General features: G+C 46.8%; 1 protein-coding gene across 1 annotated transcript in view; it reads right to left on the reverse strand.

The window, feature by feature from the left end:
- Window positions 1-20,765, reverse strand: part of cadm1b (cell adhesion molecule 1b) — a gene marked incomplete at both ends in the record, with an annotated part of 159,919 nt that overhangs the window by 35,174 nt on the left and 103,980 nt on the right. Inside the window, 3 exons of the mRNA XM_080006687.1 lie at window positions 303-455; window positions 8,380-8,526; window positions 15,111-15,131. Coding sequence (XP_079862813.1) covers window positions 303-455; window positions 8,380-8,526; window positions 15,111-15,131 — 321 coding nt within the window. The remainder of the gene's footprint in view (window positions 1-302; window positions 456-8,379; window positions 8,527-15,110; window positions 15,132-20,765) is intronic.

A 20,765-nucleotide genomic window follows, 5' to 3' on the forward strand; every position in this document is an offset into this window, starting at 1 on the left:
TGATATTTAATATAATAATAATAATAATGACATAATTACAATATACCTATTTTTTATTGGATTTATATTTTTTCCGGACAATAAAGCATTTCAATGCAAATTATACCACATCAAATATCTGTCGAGAAACACAGCAACTCACATCACGGGAGATTCCTCGTCTATGAAAATGTACTCGGAATAAACCGATTCAGGTTCTGGTGTTATTGAGCGAGTGTGTGTGTGTGTGTGTGTGTGTGTGTGTGTGTGTGTGTGTGTGTGTGTGCTCTTGTCTATGTGTGCGTGTGCGTGTGCGTGTGTACCCAGCACAGTGATGTCTGCGTAGGCCTCCTGAGGGGGATCGCTGTAAAGCTGGCACACGTAGCGTCCCTCGTCGGAGAGTGACACGTTGGACAGAGACACCCGGAGCTCGTTGTCAGAGAAATTCACCAGCTGGAACCGGCTGTCCTTCAGGGCTGGGAGAGGGGGGCAAGAGAGAGACACGTGGACCCAGGGAATAGTGGAGGTGGTGAGGGAGAGAGGGAGGGAGGGGAGGGGAGGGGGGGGGAGGAAAAAGGTGTCAGAACAGGGAGGGGAAGACGGACAAGACAAGAGGAGACGGAGACGAGGAGGAGGAGGAGGAGGAGGATGTGAGGGAGGATGTGAGACAGGACACAAATGTGACGGGAGACATGTGGAGCGAAGGAAGAGGTGGAGGCGGGGGAGGGAGGGCGGAAGGGAGGAACGAGGTAAAAAAAAAAAAAAGAAAGAAAATAAAAAGGTGTCAGCGGTTGAAAAAGAACAGGAAGGAGACGAGGAGGGGAGAAAGTGGAGACACGGGAGGGGGGGGTGTGTGGGAGGAGAGAGGATGACACGAAGGTGGAGACATGAGACAGGTGGAGCGAGAGAAGAGGTGGAAGGGGAAAGGGAGGGAGACAGGGAGGGAGGGAGGAGGTGAAAGTGGAAAAAAAAAAGAAAAGAAAAAGGTGTCGGTGGTTGAAAGAACAGGAAAGAGAAGAGGAGAGGAAACGGGCGGGGGGAGTGGAGAGAACAGGACGAGGTAGAGATGGTGAGAATGAGAGAGAGAGAGAGAGAGAGAGAGAGAAAGAGAGAGAGAGAGAGAGAGAAGGACGGAGTGACAGGGAAGGACAGTGCGAAACAGTGAAGGGATAAAAGAGCAATTGGAGAAAGAGGAGAAAGAGCGGAAAAAAAAACAGGCTTTCAGCAGGAGAGAGAGAGAGAGAGAGAGAGAGAGAGAGAGAGAGAGGGAGGGGCGGGGGCTGACGGAGGAGTGGAGGGATTGGGAAAATTGCTCCTTTGTGGGCTTTCTGCTTAATTGAGTAAAAGAAAAAGTGAGTTTCCGGGATGATTCTTACAAGTCGGCTCCTCCAGCAGCTCCACAGTCGTCAGGACTCCTAACAAGCTGGAAGTTTCTAAAAACGCGCGGGCGCTGCCGGTCACGCACGGCCGGGCAATATCACGTATTACCCGAAAAAAGATGGAGGAGGAGGAGAAGGAGGAGGAGGAGAGGCGTTGGAACATACATGCTGGGTTAAATTAAGAGGGCTGGCTGGATAGGGAAGAATCCCTCACACTTTAAACCCCCGGTGTTCTTCAACTTCTGCTGGGAAAATGTTTCAAATTCCACTTAAAAATAATGGAAAGCAGCTCTAGTGTGGCCAGATCATGATTGTAAGGTTGCACAAATTCATCGGATTCACAAGTTCCGGCCGGAATGCCGCCGCCTTGCTCGTCAGGGAAAGCTCCGGTCTCACTCTGAAAACCACGACAGCTAGCAGCGACGATTTGCTTCTTTTTTTTTTTTTATATATATTTTTTTTTTATATGTTTTTTTTTTTTAGGATCCGGTTCTTGGCGAGCCACCCGGTACAACATTTTTTTTCGGCTCTTTAATTCACTGTGAGCGAGAGCGAACGAGGGTTCCGGAGCCTCACGAACAGAATTCTCACAAGAATCAGTCACAATTATTCATTTTGGCAAAATGCAACGAGTAAATCGGCCACATTCGATATGAATTATGTTAAATGCCTAATGCCTTGGACTTTAATTTGGTCCGCAGTAATGATTTTCCCGGCGCGAGGATTCATTCGCTCGGCCACTCATTTTCTTTTTTTTTTGCCGGAGCGGCTCCAGAGTCCGAGAAACCCGTTTTGTTTGCGAGTCTCGCACCATTAACCGTCGGCGGGCCACAAAAACAAGCGCGGCCCTCCCTGTGCCTGACATTTTTAGCAACGCGACAGGATAGCGGGGCGGTGTACGGCGCGGTCGGAGTGGTCGGACTTCCCCTCCCTCTCCCTCTCCCTCTCTCTCTCTCCCCCTCCTCCCGTTCTGAACGTTGTCAAACTGGGTTAGCGGAGGATTGCAACTTTTTTTTCCCCCCCGCGCCGCCTCTTCATTTGGGTCACCGCCGTCGCCTCCCGAGCCGCTGTTTTACATAAACACTCCGGGTCGGCGGATTTGATTGAGAGCCCTTTTGATGTCCTGACCTGCCCACTTGATCGAGTCCTCTCCCTCCCCGCGTCTGTCGGGCTAACGAAGCGCTCGTCTCTTATTCCTGCCAGGCCTCGCAAGTCGGCACTGATCATTATCCCAGGTCTTGGGGGGGGGGGGCACCGCCAACACGCGAAAACCTCATCCCCAATACTGACTGATAATTTGAGAGCTCTTTGGAAGTCTCTTTCCTCAAAGGGGAGCTACGAGAGTGACGCACAGCTAGTCACCGGGGCCGGCCGGTGGGGGGGGGGGGGGGGGGGGGGGGGGGGAGCCTTCACTCGGGTGACGCCGAGCGCTCGAACCCGGGGAGGGGCCCGATGGCGTAGGGGGGACAAAACGCACGCGGCACCGGAAAGAGCCGCTTAGTGCCGTGAAACACAAAGCCGGGCGGGGCGCACGGTCCCGCCGACGAGCCTTTTCGCCGCTTTCTCAGTCGAACTGCACAGCCGGCGCCGGGGGGGGGGGGAGAGTCTTCGGACCGCTTCGCACCCTCATCATTTTTGTGATGTCACATCCTTCTCCTAAAATGGATGAACGTCTTTTTTTTCCACCCCGACCCCTCATCAACCGGCACACGACACAACAATGACAAAGCCAAAGCTGCTTTTCTCGGATTTGCTTCGTTAGGCGCCCGCAACCGAGCTCGGGAGCACCCAGCTTCTATTCGTCATCCTTGAGACGTTTCTACAACTTGATTCGGCCTGCGGTAAACTCAGATGACGGAACATGATTTGGAAAGGCACACACCCGTCTGGATATAAGGGTCCCGCAGTCGACAGCGCAGTGACGGAGCAAAATGTGAGCCCTAAGGAGTTTGTCCGTAGCCCCTGCGAGAGAGGATGGTGTCGACGGGTGGATCAGGGGAAGGACACAAAAACATTTCTGCGGCACCGAAGGTCCCCGAGGACACAGTGGCCCCCATCACTCTTGCAACGGGAGAAGTTTGGCCCCGCCCACACTCTTCCTGGTTCCCGGGGCCGGAACTGAGCAATCGGGGCGGGGGGTGGGGGCAAAGAGTGTCCGCCAAAGTGACCATCGGGTTCTCGCTCACCCCTCTGGCGGAGATCCAGGGTTCTTCTGATGGAGATGGGAGAACCATCCAGAAAGGAAGCCATCTGTGCAGCACTCCACCAATCAGGCCTTTACGGTAGAGTGGCCAGACAGAGGCCACTCCCCAGTAAAAGGAGCATGACGGACCGCTCCGAGTTTGCCAAAAGGCACGTAAGGGACACTCGGGACCACGAGAAACAAGATTCTCTGCTCGGATGAAACCAAGATTGGAGTCTTTGGCCTGAAGGTCAAGCGGCATGTACCACCTTGCCAACAGCATCGGAACAGGGAAGCGTGGTGGCGGCCGGGAGGCTGGTCGGGGTGGACGGAAAGATGGACGTGGCAAAGCACAGAGAGATCCGTGATGAAAAAGCTGCTCCAGCGAGCTCAGGACCTCAGAACGGGGCCCCCGGAGAGCCTGGACTCGACCCCCGATCGAACATCTCCGGAGAGACCCGAGAAAACAGCTGTGTTCCGACAGTCCCCCATCCGACCCGACGGAGTTTGAGAGGATCTCCAGAGAGGAATGGGAGACACTCCCCAAAAACATGCGTGCCATGCTTGGCGCAACATTCCCAAGAAGACCGGAGGCCAACATCACCGCCAAAAGTACTTCAACAAAGTACTGATTTAAAGGGTCTGAATACTGTGATATTTCAGTATTTTTAGTTTTAATACATTTGAAAAAAAAAAAAAAACCAAAAAACATTTACATTACATTTAGTCATTTAGCAGACTCTTTTATCCGAAGCGACTTACAAGGGGGAATAACATTCAAGCTACATTGCGACAGAGACATTAGTGTAACAATAAATACTGCTAGGTAGTGCTAAGTAATTGTAAGTTAGAAGTTAGAAAAAGTTAGAAAAAAGTTAAGTTAGAAAAAACTGTTTGCTTCGTCATTGTGGGGTATTGTGTGTAGATTGATGAGCGGAAAAAATGAATTACAAAATGTGGAACAGCTGAAGGGGTCTGAAAACTCTCCTAATGCATTGTTAATACTCAAATCATAACAACCATAATTCAAATGCAAATCGAGTTAGAAATCGTGAATCACAATCAATGACAACTGGCGTACTGTATGCCATTAAGTATGCATCAAGGTGTTGCATATTCATAGTACATTACTGTGTCATTGCTATTTGAATATATCACTATGTATATATACTAATATTTTTATTAAGGCATTGCTTTCTACTTAAATGAATTTTTTTTTACAATGATCCTATTCTTCTATACAGTACATCACCGTGACTTTTAGCATAACGCTGTTTGACACACCAGTGGTGGAAAGTTACTGTAGGAGAAAGTCATGTATTTATTTTTAAGTACATTTTTCAAGTTCAGTTTCTTGATCAGAAAATTTTTATTTTTAATCTACTACATTTCAAAGCAAATTATATACAATATATAGACAGTATATATTGCCAAATCGAACTTGAGACAGATTTTGGATTTCTCAATGAGTATGATTATGACAACAACTATAACATTTTTTGGTAAATTGTGATCAGCATATCAGAATGCAGAAAACAGAGAAAACAAAGGTCCCATATGCCACCTTACAGGCTCTGTTACTAGTACTTTTTACTTTTAATATTTTAAATATAATAAGTAAATTTAAGAGCAAGTACTTATACACTTTATGTACACACAGTATTTGTACTTTTACTTCAGTACAAGCTCTGAGTGCTTCTTCCACCGCTGCCTTTTATCTATAGAAAAGAAACATCGATCTGCATTTATCCATTCACCGTTTCCTTTCAGTGTGTGTACACTGTATCGCACCAGGTGGTATTTTTCAATGTGTGTATGTATGTCAGTGTTGTTTACCTCTCCGTGCACAGAGACCCCACTGGGTGCTAACAAAGCCGTCGGCAGCGGGGGTCCCACAAGAACCTAAAATGTCTGCTGTCATGGAGTTCCACCCGTTAAAACCGCCCAATAAGAGCCGAGCCGCCCCGCCATAGATTGGGAATTCTAGATCTATTTAAGGATTGAGTGCTTTCCTGAATGTGCGGTGGATTTAACACGTTTCTGAGGCTGAAGTGCGATAAAAATGTACGGGGCGATTGGTGGTTAATGGTTTTTGAAGTTATTATTAAAACTGTATTATTGTTTTATTTATTGTATTGTATATATACTGTATGTGCCTGTGTAAATGTTTGTGTTTTTATTTCTTTTTTTATGACCTAATGCCAATTTTGTATGCTCTGAAAAATCCAATAAACAGACAAAAAATAAATAAATAAACAATCAAAAATAAATAAATAAATAAATATATGTATATGCAGCATGCTACTGAATGCTACTACTGTATATGCCACTATATGCTTCTGCAAAAATAAATATATTTCGTATAATTAATGTAATTTTTTTATATATTTGTATATATATATATATATATATATATATATATATATATATATATATACATATATATACATATTTTTTTAAAAGATGAGAGAGAACATCTAAAGAGAGAAGGACCGTTCCTTTTGGTTTTTCTCAGACGGAAATTTCTACACCACGGTCCGAAAGTCAAACAGGCCTGAAGAGGTTTTTTCTTCAATTTAAAGAATACATTTTGTATAAAGCTGTGGGCGCCGTGTGAAAACAGTCGCAGCTTCCTGCACTGTGTGGAACACTCTGCCACACGCTGCTGTGTATCCAAAAAGAGTCTCTGGCAGGAAACATTCCTGTGATTCCACACACTGAAAACCACACACACGCAGGGTGAGACCGGGTGGATGTAGCAGCATCCACGCAGGGTGAGATGTGCAAGGTGGATGCAGCTACAGTGAGTGGTTTTTTTTTTGTTTTTTTTTGGTTCACAAAATTAAAAGGAGGCTGAAAGGAAAGCGAGGTGATGATACAGAATATACCATCGGCGGAATGTGGACGCGTCACAGTAGACGACCATCCAGGATTTTGTGAAAACACACATCATCTCGGGATGAGAGGGGGTGGGCAGTACAATAAGATAATGATGATATATGTACATTATTTATTATCGCTTTGAACTTTGTATCAAGCATTCTGTTGAATATATGGACTCCCAACCGCTGCTCCCCTTGAAACGGCGACTGCAGCTATTTAATTCAATCTCGCCCTAGAAAGAAAAATCATAAATGTATGCAAATCCCAGAAACAAATAGAAATATCTTCCAACTGCAACAGTGATTGAAAAACGTGACTTAAAACAGCTAAAACAATGGCTCCCATGCACCTCTTCTTAGTTATTTATATAGAGCATTTCAACAGTAAATGTACTCAAGTGCTCAGTAGTAGTAGTAGATTGTTAATTGTTAGGTTTATTGTATATTGGATTTTTTTTTTTAAATACATTAAAACAACAAAAAAAAAATTTTAAGTGTGGTTATCGCTTATTACGTCTGTCTGATGAAGCGCTTACATGTACATTGAGATATTACACTGAGGATTATAAATTGTGTAACGCTGATTCTCCCGACTTTGAAAACATGAAACAATTTTTTTTTTTTTAAAGCCATTTCGCTTTAGGAACGTACAAACTACCCACAATCCCCGGGTGCTGCTGCGAGGCGAGTGCGAAAAACGTGGCACATGTGGCGGTGCTCCAGCAGCTGGGATGTGATATAGATCCAAATGAAGGGCATTTCTTATTCACCTTGAGTCCTGGCTCCGCTCCCAGACACCGACGAGTAAAAACAGAGACAAACGTCATCACGGGAGTAGGTGGAGGAAGAACAAGCCCATATGCTCATGCATAATCAATGACCAATTTCCTAATCTAAGAGATTATCGTTAAAAATCGAACGGTGACAAGGACACGAGTATTCCCGTTATGGAAACCGCCCGACGTATTATCCCATATTAATCTCTTTAGCAATCTGGAGGGTAATGACTTTAGAGAATCGGATAAAAAAAAAAAAAAAAAGAGTCAAGGACGGGCGGCGTCCGGGTTTACAGTATCACAGTTTTAGATTAGAGCTCAGTGTTTCATGACCTGTTTTATACCACATCACACTTTTAATAATCCCAGGGCACTGTACCGCTATCAGGTTTAGCACTAATAACGTCACAAACATGTAGAATGCTTAGTAATATGGCCTACTAATAATGAGCGATGCGCGACTCGCAAACGACTCGTCCGTAGCGAACAAAAGCTTTGAAGTGATTTGGGGAGTTGGGACTCTTTTCTCCGGCAAAAGAGTGGACTAGAGTGAGCTAATGCTCAATTCACAAACAGGAAATAATTGCCGAGGAAATGAAAGTCCAGGGCAAAAAACGAGGCCGAGACACTTTCCATACGGAGATTCTTCCTGAATGTGACGGATTTACTCTTTGCGTTCGACCAAAAAAAGGAAATGATTTTGACCGAATAGAAATGATCCTTGGGAGAATTCCATCCATTCAAGGAAGTTCTCCCTCGCTCACCGCGCGTCACACAAACTGAATCAATGAACGAGTTGGAAAATGGGGCGGCTCTTTTTTTTACTGAGAGACTTGTCGAGAACCGAATCTTAAAAAAAAATAAAAATAAAAAAATAAAAAGTCAAACCCTTTATCACTACGTGTCATCGTCACTTGCAGAGTGAAACTTGAGCCCGTCCAGACGAACTATTTTGGCTGGAACTCACTCATTCGACAGATTAGCCCAGACTACCACAGGCAATTTTGATCTTGCGACACAAATAACTCATTTGAAGCGGAAATTGCGCAAACGTTTTCCCGGCACAAGCGGTTGAAAAACACCGATATAGCTTTAGCGAGGAGGATCGAATGAACGCCGGTGAAGCCCCGAGCGCTGACGTGAGGGGAGGGCGTGGAAACAAAACCAAGGCGGAGACTCACGTCGGACTTCCCTGAAGTAGATGGTCTGTCTGTTGGGGTTGAGGAGCTGGATGACCGAGTCGTCGTTGTTCTTCACCCGGCAGCTGATGGTGGCCATCTCCCCCTCCACCACGGAGACGTTGTCGGTTCCAAGGTTCTGACCTTCCACTTCACACCGGAACGGGCAGAAGAACAGCGCTCATATAACTTTTCATATATACTTCACACTCGACACAGCCGAAAAAAAGGGGGGGGGGGTTCAGCGTGGTCAGCAACCCGCGCGGTGTAAACATATGTGAGTGGGCCCCTATTGGCGGAGTAGATTTAATGTCTAATCTCTCTAATATAAGAAGCCATGTGCAGTGTTTGTCACTATTGATCTCCCCCTTGGCTCCGAGGGGGCCCCCGGTGAGTCAGTGCCAGATGGGCTGCAAGCTCCACTGCCCACAGAGGCTGTGAGATGTGGAGAAGGTGGGAGGATTAGACAAAGAGAGAGGTAGTAGATGGCGAGAGAGTCGCCAGGAGGTGGGAGGAAAATAGAGAAATATATGAGAGGAGGGTGAGTGGGGGGTTGGAGAAAACAGAGCGAGAGGAGCAGGACAGGGAGAAGCGAGGGACAGAGCGGGGCTGGATGTTGTTTATGGCGGAGCTCTTATCAGAGCCCTCCATCGGAGGGTCCATGCGAGCGCTGTGTGCTCAGTGTGTCGTGTATCTCCAGGAATCACAGAGCGACGAGGCGCCCAAGCCCGACGCCGCTCGCACCCCCCCCCCCGCCATTACAACTTACACCATTCTTCCCTGTTTTTAACCCCCCCCCCGAAAAAAAAAAATGAATAAGGGCTTTGTTTCCTATCGGCAATGTGAAGTACGTAGGAAATCAAAAAGTCACCTTGTGCTATATTTATCCATCAAGAAGAGACGCCGGGGAGGAAGAAGAATGGAGAACGCTTTTAAATACCTTAGATTTACAGCAGCAAAAAGGAACGAGACTCTCAGCCGCAGCCCCGAGAAAACATCAAAAGCAAATTTGCATGCCTGAGTTGTCATACGCCTCTATTGCATTCTGACGCTTTCTAAGTGGGGGAGAAACACCTGCGTTTTTAGATAGTGATAATGGGAATAGACAGCCAAACTAACATGATTGGAAATGAACTCTATGAATGCAGCTCACAATAAGAAATTAACCTCCTGCGGAGGAAAGCTCCTCAGACCTGTCTGATGCAATAAAAATACCCATTTCATTCGGGGGCCAGAGGCAGATATTGGATTGTGACACAATGGGGGTAATAGTTGAAAACAGACAGATCATGAGCCTAAAGAACACAACGCAGGCCGGTGGCGTTTAATACCGGGAACATTTCTTATGCGTGTACACCGAAAAAGGGGAAGGCGCGCAAACGTAGAGGCATCAACTTTACCGAGGAGAAAGGAAACGAGCGGAGGAGGGAGCAGACAAGCCAAAATAACGTTAATGTGGTGTGCTAAAACATTAAGTGCAAGTGTGCAGTTAAATTGAGTGTCAAACCCGGCCAGACCTGGCAATACTCGGGCTAAGTACTGCAGATGAGAAGGTAAAAGCATTGTCATGTGTTTTGATGTCTGTTTTTATTCCGGGGTTATAAAAAGTAATATATTTCACAGTCGGAGCGGCGGCAGTAGAGCATCCCTCAAAGCAAGGTTATTCTGCTCCCAATCTGCAAGACTCGCAGTGTAATAGACACATTTTCCATAAGGTTTAGCAGCCCCCGAGCAAGGCCGGTCCCCTTCCAATATCCCGGCGTCGGGCTCATCTCCAATTCAAAACACACATAAATAACGTGGCTGTGATTAGCAATCCCGTCAAAGTGAAAACAGGCCACTTTGCGGAACATCGAGGGTTTTTGCAATTGGAGTAAACATTTTCAATTGCCTCAGCATCCTGGTCATGATTGGGTGCAAATGAGGAGAGGCAGTCATTAATTCTTAGGTGGCGGGTGGGCGTGGAAAGGGGGGAGGCGAGGTGTGGGCAGAGGCATGGCACAGATGACTGGCTGATAGATTCACACTCATTCCAGCAGCTGTCGGGCAGAGTAAAGTGCTTGTGTCGCTGCACACGACTGCCCTCCTGTTCCCGCATCGCAACGCACTGAATCAAACAGTCAGCGGGAATGGGATACTTTCAATTCCGCCGTCCAATCACGTCGACGCCGCTCGAAAAGGCACGAAGCAAACCCCAAACTCGAGGCCCAATTTAAACAAACAGACAAAAAAATAAAAAATTAAATAAAAATTGACAGAATCTATCAGAGTATTATCACGGCTTTACTGTTTCCTTCATCCGCAGTTGGCAAAAGGCACCTTTCGCCTCAGCTTCTCTCCATCCATCTTCCCGAAAATAAAATATCTGAATCATGGCTGAGCTATAATACCGTTATGACATTGATATCATGATGTGAGACTAAAGGCTGCATTACAGTGAAGCGAGGCAACTTTGTGAACCTCGTAGAACCTCAACACCTCATCACTAATGATCGTTTCTCGAATATTCCTTGTGAGTAAATATGGTAGGAAAGCACCGAAAGTCGTCTCCAAAATTACGTCTCATTATTGACATCGAGGTGTTTGTTTTCAGCCCGAGGAGGGATTCTCCGCTAGCTGGCGTCCTGCAAACAGCCCTGAAATCATCATGATTTAGGGGCTGGACGGTACATCATTATAATGTCAATACAGTGATGGGAGACTAGACATTGTCTGGGACATTGGGCATCGTAATATCTTATATAAATGTTGTCTTTAAGGCTGTGTTGCGATAAAGTAATGCACTTTTCTGAACTTCAAGCTGGCATGATATCCCCGAAATAACGTCTCATTATCGACATCGAGGTACTTATTTTTGGCGGATCTAAGCTGAATAACACGCAATATCTGTCACACTCCCACGGGCCAGAATTCCTCGAGGCGTGCGATCACGTCAAGTGGTGCTCCAAAATCCCCCACCCAAAAAAAAAAACTAAATAGCCCGACCCGGGGCTCCAATTTAAACCGAGAAAAAAAATAAAATTAAAAAAAAATAAAAAATTTGACAGAATCGGGGAAATGTGATCCAGCGGTTTCCTTCATCAGAAGTTGGCAAAGGCCACCTTTCTGCATCAACTTCCCTCCATCTCTTTGAACCTTTCTCTCTTGTTTTCACACCAAAAGAGATGAAAGGGGGGGCGGCAGAAATCAGGACAGCCGCCCCCCGGCACCCCCCCCACCCCCACCCCCCCCGCCACCCCCTTCTCCCCTGAGTCTCCCCCGAGTCGCCTCTGTCTGGCGCCGCCTTGTCCTTTCAAGGAGCAGCCCGGACCACAGAGTAGTCATTATCAATGAAACTTTCCCTCTCTCTCATTTCTCCTCTTCCTCTGTGATGCTGCTTCCATCCCTCCCTCGGTTATTAGACCCTGATCCTAATGATCAATGCTGTTTCAACCGGGGACGAGAGGGGGAAAAAAAAAAAAAAAAAAAAAAAAACACATTCGCCATCATAGGACATAATTAGTGCCGTGCCATTTCGACGGACGCTCCGCGTAGAGCTTTCAAACGTCCCTGGAACCTCTAATTTCGGAGAGCTCAAAGTCGAGCTGCGCGTCCCCGTTTGTCTAATGAGACGCTTCAACACGGAACAAAAGAGAAAGAAGAGTAAGAAAGAACGAAAATAATTTCCCTGGTTCTCTTATATAATTAGGTGTGGGGTAATAGAATTTACAAATAACATAAATCAGACGCCGAAGCGATAATGTTTTTCCCCCCTTTCTCCCTCGCTGCGGGAACGCTACAATAATAATCCTAATAATTCAAAGTGACCAAACACACAGTGAACACCGACTGCAAACTGCCCGAGCTCCATACTGGGTTTCCATGTGAAGTGACCGGGATGAAGGGAGTTAGCGGACAGAGACAGACAGACACAGAGACACGGACACAGAGACAGACAGACACAGAGACACGGACACAGAGACAGACAGACACAGAGACACGGACACAGAAGACAGACAGACACAGAGACACGGACACAGAGACAGACAGACACAGAGACACGGACACAGAGACAGACAGACACAGAGACACGGACATAGAGACAGACAGACACAGAGACACGGACACAGAAGACAGACAGACACAGAGACACGGACACAGAGACAGACAGACATAGAGACACGGACACAGAAGACAGACAGACACAGAGACATGGACACAGAGACAGACAGACATAGAGTCACGGACACAGAAGACAGACAGACACAGAGACACGGACACAGAGACAGACAGACACAGAGACACGGACACAGAGACAGACAGACACAAAGACAGACCGACAGAGACACGGACACAGAGACAGACAGACACAGAGACACGGACACAGAGACAGACAGACACAGAGACATGGACACAGAGACAGACAGACACAAAACACAGAGACAGACAGACACATGAACACAGAGACAGACAGACACAGAGACATGGACACAGAGACAGACAGACACAGACACAGAGACAGACAGACACAGAGACACGGACACAGAGACAGACAGACACAGAGACAGACAGACACAGAGACATGGACACAGAGACAAACAGACACAGAGACACGGACACAGAGACAGACAGACACAGAGACGGACACAGAGACAGACAGACACAGACACAGACACAAAGACAGACAGACACAGAGACAGACAGACACAGAGACACGGACACAGAGACAGACAGACACAGAGACACGGACACAGAGACAGACAGACACAGAGACATGGGCACAGAGACAGACAGACACACAAACACAGAGACAGACAGACACACAAACACAGAGACAGACAGACACATGAACACAGAGACAGACAGACACAGAGACATGGACACAGAGACAGACAGACACAGACACAGAGACAGACAGACACAGAGACACGGACACAGAGACAGACAGACACAGAGACATGGACACAGAGACAGACAGACACAGACACAGAGACAGACAGACACAGAGACACGGACACAGAGACAGACAGACACAGAGACAGAGAGACATAGAGACATGGATACAGAGACAAACAGACACAGAGACACGGACACAGAGACAGACAGAAACAGTGACGGACACAGAAACAGCGACGGTCGCAGAGACAGACAGAAACAGAGACACAGACAGACACAGAGACAGGAACAGCCCTGTTCCAAATGAAGACAGACATAGTGGCTCATCAAGTCTTGTCCCTGAGGTAAGCGATGGTCTTGGGTCTCTTACCTCGTCCCATAAATCCCCCGTAAGGAATCTAGCTGTCACTACGGACCGGGCTCTTGACACTTTATGATTTTCATTTTCATTTGAATTCGCTCGTCTTTTTTCCGGCTGAGAAACATTGCAGAGCCCAGGCCCGTTGTGTCTCGAGCGGAGACGGAAATCTTAATTCACGCCTTTATACCGCCCCGTCTTGACCGCTGCAGCGCCCTCCTCGCCTGCCTCGGCGAATCATCGCTGGACACTTTCACGAGGCGGTCCAAAACGCTGCTGCTAAACTCTGGACCAAAGGCCTCCAAAGGCTCCTGTGACACCCGCTCCCATTGCTCTTCGCCGGCTCCCCCTCCAACTCCGGTTGAAAGTTGTTGTCGTCACCTCCGGTAGGGAGCTCCGCCTGGTCAGACGCCTCCTTCATCACCGATCTCCCGCAGCGCTATGTCACCGGCAGGTCTCCGAGGTCCTCTGATCAAGCTCTGCCGGTCGTTCCACGATCGAGACTTAAAAACTAAAGGGGGTCGTGCTTTTGAGGCGGCGGCTCCCAAACTCTGGAGCTCTCCCCCTCGGGAGTGAAGATCTGTGAACACTTTTAAAAAGCAGCTCAGGACCCGTTCGTTTCAACTTGCCTTTGTGTCATTTGTCTCTTTCTATTTCGTTTCTGTACGTACGCTGATGATGATCTGCCTCTGTGAAGCGCTCAGTGACCTCTCTGCCCTTGAAAGGCGCCATACAAGTTACTGACTTAACTACCGAGCGACAGACACAACGAAAGAAACGGACACAGCCGCAGCAACAGACAGAAACAGACACAGCAACAGGCATAGCCACGGATAAGGCGACAGGCACAGGTACAGATACAGACATAGCAACAGAGACAGCCAGAGACATAGCCACAGACAGAGCCAAAGACACACAGGCACAGACACAGCCACAGACATAGGGATAGAAACAGAAGTAGCCACAGACATATTGACAGGCACATCGACAGAAACAGACACAGCCACAGACAGAGCAACCGACACAGCAAAAGACATAGTGACAGACATAGCGACAGACATAGACACAGCCATAGCAACAGACACAGCAAAAGACAGTGACAGACATAGCGACAGACAGACACAGCCACAGACACAGCCACAGACATCGTGACAGACACATAGCGACAGAAACAGACAGCCATGGCGACAGACAGACATTGCGACAGACGCAGACAGAGCGACAGACGCAGCGACAGATGCAGCGAGAGACACGTCCACAGACATATTCACAGACACAGCGACAGATGCAGCGGCAGACACGTCCGCAGACATATTCACAGACACAGCGACAGAAACAGACAGCCACGGCGACCGACAGACACAGACATTGTGACCGACACGGCGATAGTAGCGGTGAGAGACACGGACACAGCCACAGACAGCGCAGCAGACACAGACACAGCAACAGACACGGACAGAAACGGTGTCAGAACCAGACGGAGGAAAAGAAAGGAGTGTACCTGTCATGACTCCAGCAGCTCCTGATGTGAACGAGAGGAGACAAAAAGAAAAGAAAAGCAGGAGTTAAAAAGCAAAATGAAAGCCATGGTATATTTACACAGAAGCAAACAGTTATTATTCATAGTCTGCAAACAGTTATTTCTGGTTTGCAAACAGTAATTCATATTCATAACTTCATAAAGTTATTTATGGAGCATTGAGAAAAAGTCACTCTTTGTTTGTTCAGTTTGAGATAATATCAATATTTTGGGGGCCAGTCTCAGATTTTGGGCTACGGTAATTGGTATGGTCTTCAAGGAGCATCACAGTAAAGTAAATGCAACTTTCTGAACTTCATGTACTGTTCTGCCTGTTCTCATCAATGGTTATATAATCCACATAACCAATTTTTGTGCGTCAATATCACCCGAAATATCACCGACGCATCACAAAAAAACACCAAAAAACAGAGATTTTCACCCCCAAAATATTGTAAAAAATCATCGGCAACGAGGCATTCGTCTAAAAACATCGGGATATTTTTTGTGAACATCACCCGGCTCTAATCTCATTAAAACACACACAATATCTGCGGCACCAACAAAGACCATGAATGACTCGAATGTGCAAAAATGTTGGCGTTTATGGCTTTGTTCGATTTTACAGACACGCAGCTTTCAGAAAGACTCCATCCGCTATCTGGTGTCCGACAAACAGCCCTGAATTCCTTCCGGCGCGGGGGAATATTTGGGACTTATTTTTTCCCTCCGCTTTCTCTTCTTCGTATCTGGGCGTCGGCGGAGGTCCCCAGCCAGACCCTCAGCTCGGCTCCGCGCTCCCTCCTCTGGGACGGACGCCGAGCGCTGGAGGAAGTGGGGCGTCCACTCAGAACGCTGCCCGCCCACAGTGGCGCCTCACAAGGGCACGGGCGGCTGGCACGCTCCCCGGTCCCTTCTCCCCCCCGGGAGAGCTTCCATCACTCATTGTCTGCAATCCTCCCTCCCTCCGTGCATACCTGCATTTCCATCCCCTACCGACATCACCCGCCGCCGCCGCCGCCTTTTATCATTATGTTGAGATCTCACAGAGACTTTTCGGGGCTTTCTCTGGCCCTTGCCTTTCGCTGCGAGGGAAGGAAGCGTAAGCGGCGCGGGCTGGGTGTTTATTAAAGTGGCTGGCTGTCTCGCTTGTCATTGCCGGCGCAATAAGGGCGCCAGGTATGAAATGTGTCCTTGTTACGCTCGTCTGTGCATTCGCCGTACGTCAGCAATTCCCACCGGACAAAAAGTTACGAGTGACATATAAAATGTGACAGAGTGGATTGTCCGTTGTCCATAGAACAGAACATTGTGCAGCGTGACACTGTGTTTACACTTATAGTTCCATCCACTCAGAATTGCCGCCCCCAGCTGGCTGCCAAGCGCCTGCCAATCGGATATATCCATTCATTTCATTCCTGTCTCGGACCAACCGGCAATTCCAAGCGGCTGAATCTGTAAGTTGTATATTACAGGGCCTGAGAATTGCAGTGGCCAAGTTGTCTCAGGCAACCAGATTTGGGATATTATCGACCATCGGTCTCGGTTGGCTCGTTGTCAACCTGCTATCATATGTCAAAAAATATGAAAATAAAAGTGGTATACAGTAACTCGTCATCTGTTTAGAAACTGACAGTGAGATATCTGTGAAACGCTCTGCCCTGTTTCCCTGGGCAACTACATTTGGGCCATTGTCAACCATCTTGTGTGGTCTGGTTGCCCAGTTGGGAACCACTGTAGTTGGAAAATTAAAAAAAAAGCATGGTTTGAAAACTTCCGCCGAGGAAAATTAGTTGTACTGGTACACTGATCAACTCCGTCAAAAGCGGTGAAACAAGAGTATTGCAATATGGATCATAATTATATAGGATCATTACCATTTAATTATGGAGTGATTCAAAATTCAGCAACCGCTTTGCAACTCTTGGCAACCCACGGCGGAAGCACGGTTGCCAATTTGGCAACCACTTTTAAAAGTTAGTGTCGAGCCCTGAAAATTCTCCTCAAAGTAAAGTTATTACAAGGTGGCGAAGTTATTACAAGGTGCTGATATCTGAACAGATCCGAGACGGGTTAGGGGGGCGGAGATGTCACCGGATGATCTAGAGAAAGTGAAGAGGACGTGATTAGCGCCTGCCCTTCCCGCAAAAACCTCCACGCCCCGCCGAGGCCCTTTAAAGCTGATTTAATTACCAGGTAATTACCACGTTGTAGCAACTTTGTGTGCAAATTCCCCCTGATCACCTCTGCTGTCCATCTGTGCCGCATCTGCTGTCATTTACTGCCATATTCCGCGGGCACTAAAGATTTCACAGAAAGGAAAAAAACAAAAAACAAAACAACAACAACATTGTGATAGCGGGGGCCTCCCTGGGTGTAAACCCGTCAACAAATGTGACAAATACCTCGCCGCTAGCGTCGAGTGTTGCCGTAAAAAGGCGGCGACGGTGACACCTTACCTGCCGCCGTGTTCCACTTGATGCACCCGGCCTCAGAGCGCTCTATATTTAGACGTTTAGCTTAGCCGAGCGCTCACCTGGTTCCCCCTGTACCTGCAGCACATTGGCTTGGAGCTGCGTAGGTGGAACCAGCTCCCGTGATAACAGCAGGTGTCATGGCCGTCGCCCTGCCTCGACAGCACCGTGAGGCACATTTTCGAGGGGGGGGGATGTGTGATGCCACTTGTGCATGTACGGACCTGCACCAATCTGTCATTCATTCACGGGGGATGAGGCCGGGCAGGCCAACGCCGCTCTACATAACACCTCCCCCTCTCTTTCCATCCCGCCTCGTCCTCGTTGCCCCGCGGAAGCGGGGCGGTATTATACTCCATAAGATCAAAAGTGGAACATTTCCCATTTCCAACCGCGGTAATGGTGCATTTCACATCAGAAAGGGCCTTGTTGTGCACATCTGAGGCGGCAGATTGTACCCGCTGCATTATGTATACCGCATAAGAAACAAGGATGGAAGGACGGATGTTCCCGTATGCACGCACTCCGTGCTCCGTGCTTAACCTGTCGTAACCCGATAAAGGCATCCAAATCCAAAGTATTCTAACAGACGCAGGAGAAGAAGAAGAAGAAGAAGAGGAAGAAGAAGAAGAAGACGAAGGCGGCGATCTCGGGAGACTGATCAGTATGTGGCAGGAAGTGCACACCGCCGCTCCTTCGTCTCCTCTCCCCACCGCTGCGTCAAAGCAGTGGGGGAACGCTAATGAGGCAGCATTTCCCCTCAGCACCAGTGTGATGGCTTTGAATTAATGCTCCTTCTTTCAGGTGAAACATTTCCTTGCTTGTTTATGCTCGCGCGCTCGCCAGCTCGTTCCATGTCAAGCAAGTGTGTGATTGCAATGCCCCACAGGAAGTGTGTGGAGCTCACACTCCCTGTCGGAGTGTGTGAGTGTGCGGGGGGCGGGTTGCGAGTTCCCTGCGTCCACAGTCGACTATGCTTTCATTTAATTGACTGCATCAGACGGAGGCTTTTCACCCTTTTTACCCCGGCAGGAAATCTGATATCGCGTCCCTGCAGCCTGGACCGGAGAAACGCATAAACACAGGTCACCGTCTTCACAGCAGGAGGCAGTAAAATGGTTGTTAACGCTCGCCGTGTGAAAACACTGATATGTGCATATTAGAGATGGGGCGATGCAATCTCACACGCCATCTCAGAGAGCCCAACCACCAGCCTCGATCAACACCGAGTCCTGATCTTATCCCGTATCCATTTCTACTTCCCCTGAACAGTGACTAACCCATTCCTGACCAACCTGCGCTGCTGATAAACCTTCCCCAGCATACACCTAGGTGTCATGTTATTTTAAAAGGCACGCAGTATTCAAGTGGTAAAGCCCTGAAAATTATTTTGTTTAAAGAGCAAACAAACAAAAAAAAAAAAAAACAACATTTGCTACATTTTTTCCAGCTGGGTTTTTATAAGAAACAGCCATTCAATGTATGTGCGTGTGTTCCTTTATGTGCCGTTTTAGATTGTAGGTGGCGGGGTCCGCCCAGCAAGGGAATTTGATAAGGCAGCGTAGCTGGCTGTGGTCGGTAAACCGTCGATATGGATGGAAATTCACAAAATAGAGCAGCACCATCTGATGAATGAAAACATGTTCCCACCACCTCAAGTGACCAAGGGGGGAAAAATACCCCCCATCAATTCATCAGAAGAAGGCAAACTTTGGAGAAAGAAAGTGACCATCTCGAGCGAAACGAGTCTACATTTGGATGTTGAAATAAAACAAAAAAACTAAATGCAGTTTCAAATTGTATTCTGGGACTTTAAGTGTAATCAATCGGAAACAGACAATCCTATGGATTGCCACTTTAAACAAATTAGCTTTCACCTGAAAAATGACATTTAAAGAAGTCACCTTTTCGAACGGTTCCAAATGTTGTAGACAACATGTTATAAGCAATATACAGGCGAAAAATAAACAACCAGAGAGCTATAGATTATGGTTTTGAAATGCAGTGATTTTGTGGTGCATGCCCTTATGCTAATTCAACCCTTACTTTCACATTTCACTGTTGTCAGGGGATTAGTGGGCGGATATATTATTTATTTAGTTGGTGGTCAGCACTCAGTTAACCTGTCTCTTAGTTTGGGGTCATTTTATCACTCTAATACAGTATAATACATTTTCCAGCACGTGCGTCAATGGGTAAAAAAAGTGAAAATGGAGCTGCTTTTCTGGACATGTTGGATATGCTGTTTTGGTATCAGGTCATATGTTTCGGGGATACTCTGAGATCACTATACTATACTCGGCCTGGTATCACACCAATGTCTGAAAGCCAGTGAAAGTTTGGTGCAAAATTAAGAAATATTCACAATTTGTTACCATCTACCATTTATGACTCCTTCTGTAATGCAGTGATTACTACAACAATGATTTATCTAGTAATATAGCAGTTAATTGCATTGCGTTTTAAATCTGAATCTGTACATTCGGCCAAGTACATATTCATATAGGTAGGAATTTGTCATGGTGAGGTGTGTGTTGCTGTACAAATAATTTGCATGAAAAAGCATAATGGTCTGAAAGAAAAACAGCCAAATAACTAAAAGTAGCCAAAAAGAAAGAACAGAAATTGCCAAATAACTTAAAGTATTAAAAATAATAATAAAATAAAATAAAATAATTAAAACAGCATATATCGTCAATAAAAGTGTGATTCACAGGACTGACGCACAGGACAAATTATAAGTACTATATGAGGTATACACATTACATTACATCCAGCTCCTGCTTGTTGTATTGGCAGCTACAGCTTAATCAGCACTCACCTATCAGAAAAGCCTCGGTAAGAACACTGGCCTGTTAAAACTCCGGGGAATACTCAAATTAATTTCTTCCTGGAGCAGACTGAGATGTGTTAATCAGCCTGTTTTGCAAGATGGCAGACAGGGATAGACTGGGATTTTCTATACATCCGCACATGAATGGTGGCTGATTGATGAAATGTTCTACCTGAAAGTCTGATCCGAGACTTAGAATGTCAATGTTTATGCGCTTTCATGGCCAAAAGAAAAAAAAAAAAAAAGGAGGAGAGATGCAACTCCAAAAACAGCTTTTGCTCACAGAGTTAAATGTATTAATCCCTGACAAAAAGTATCAGAGAAAAGACA

Source organism: Zeus faber (assembly GCF_960531495.2).
Source record: "Zeus faber genome assembly, chromosome: 9".
NCBI lineage: Eukaryota > Metazoa > Chordata > Actinopteri > Zeiformes > Zeidae > Zeus > Zeus faber.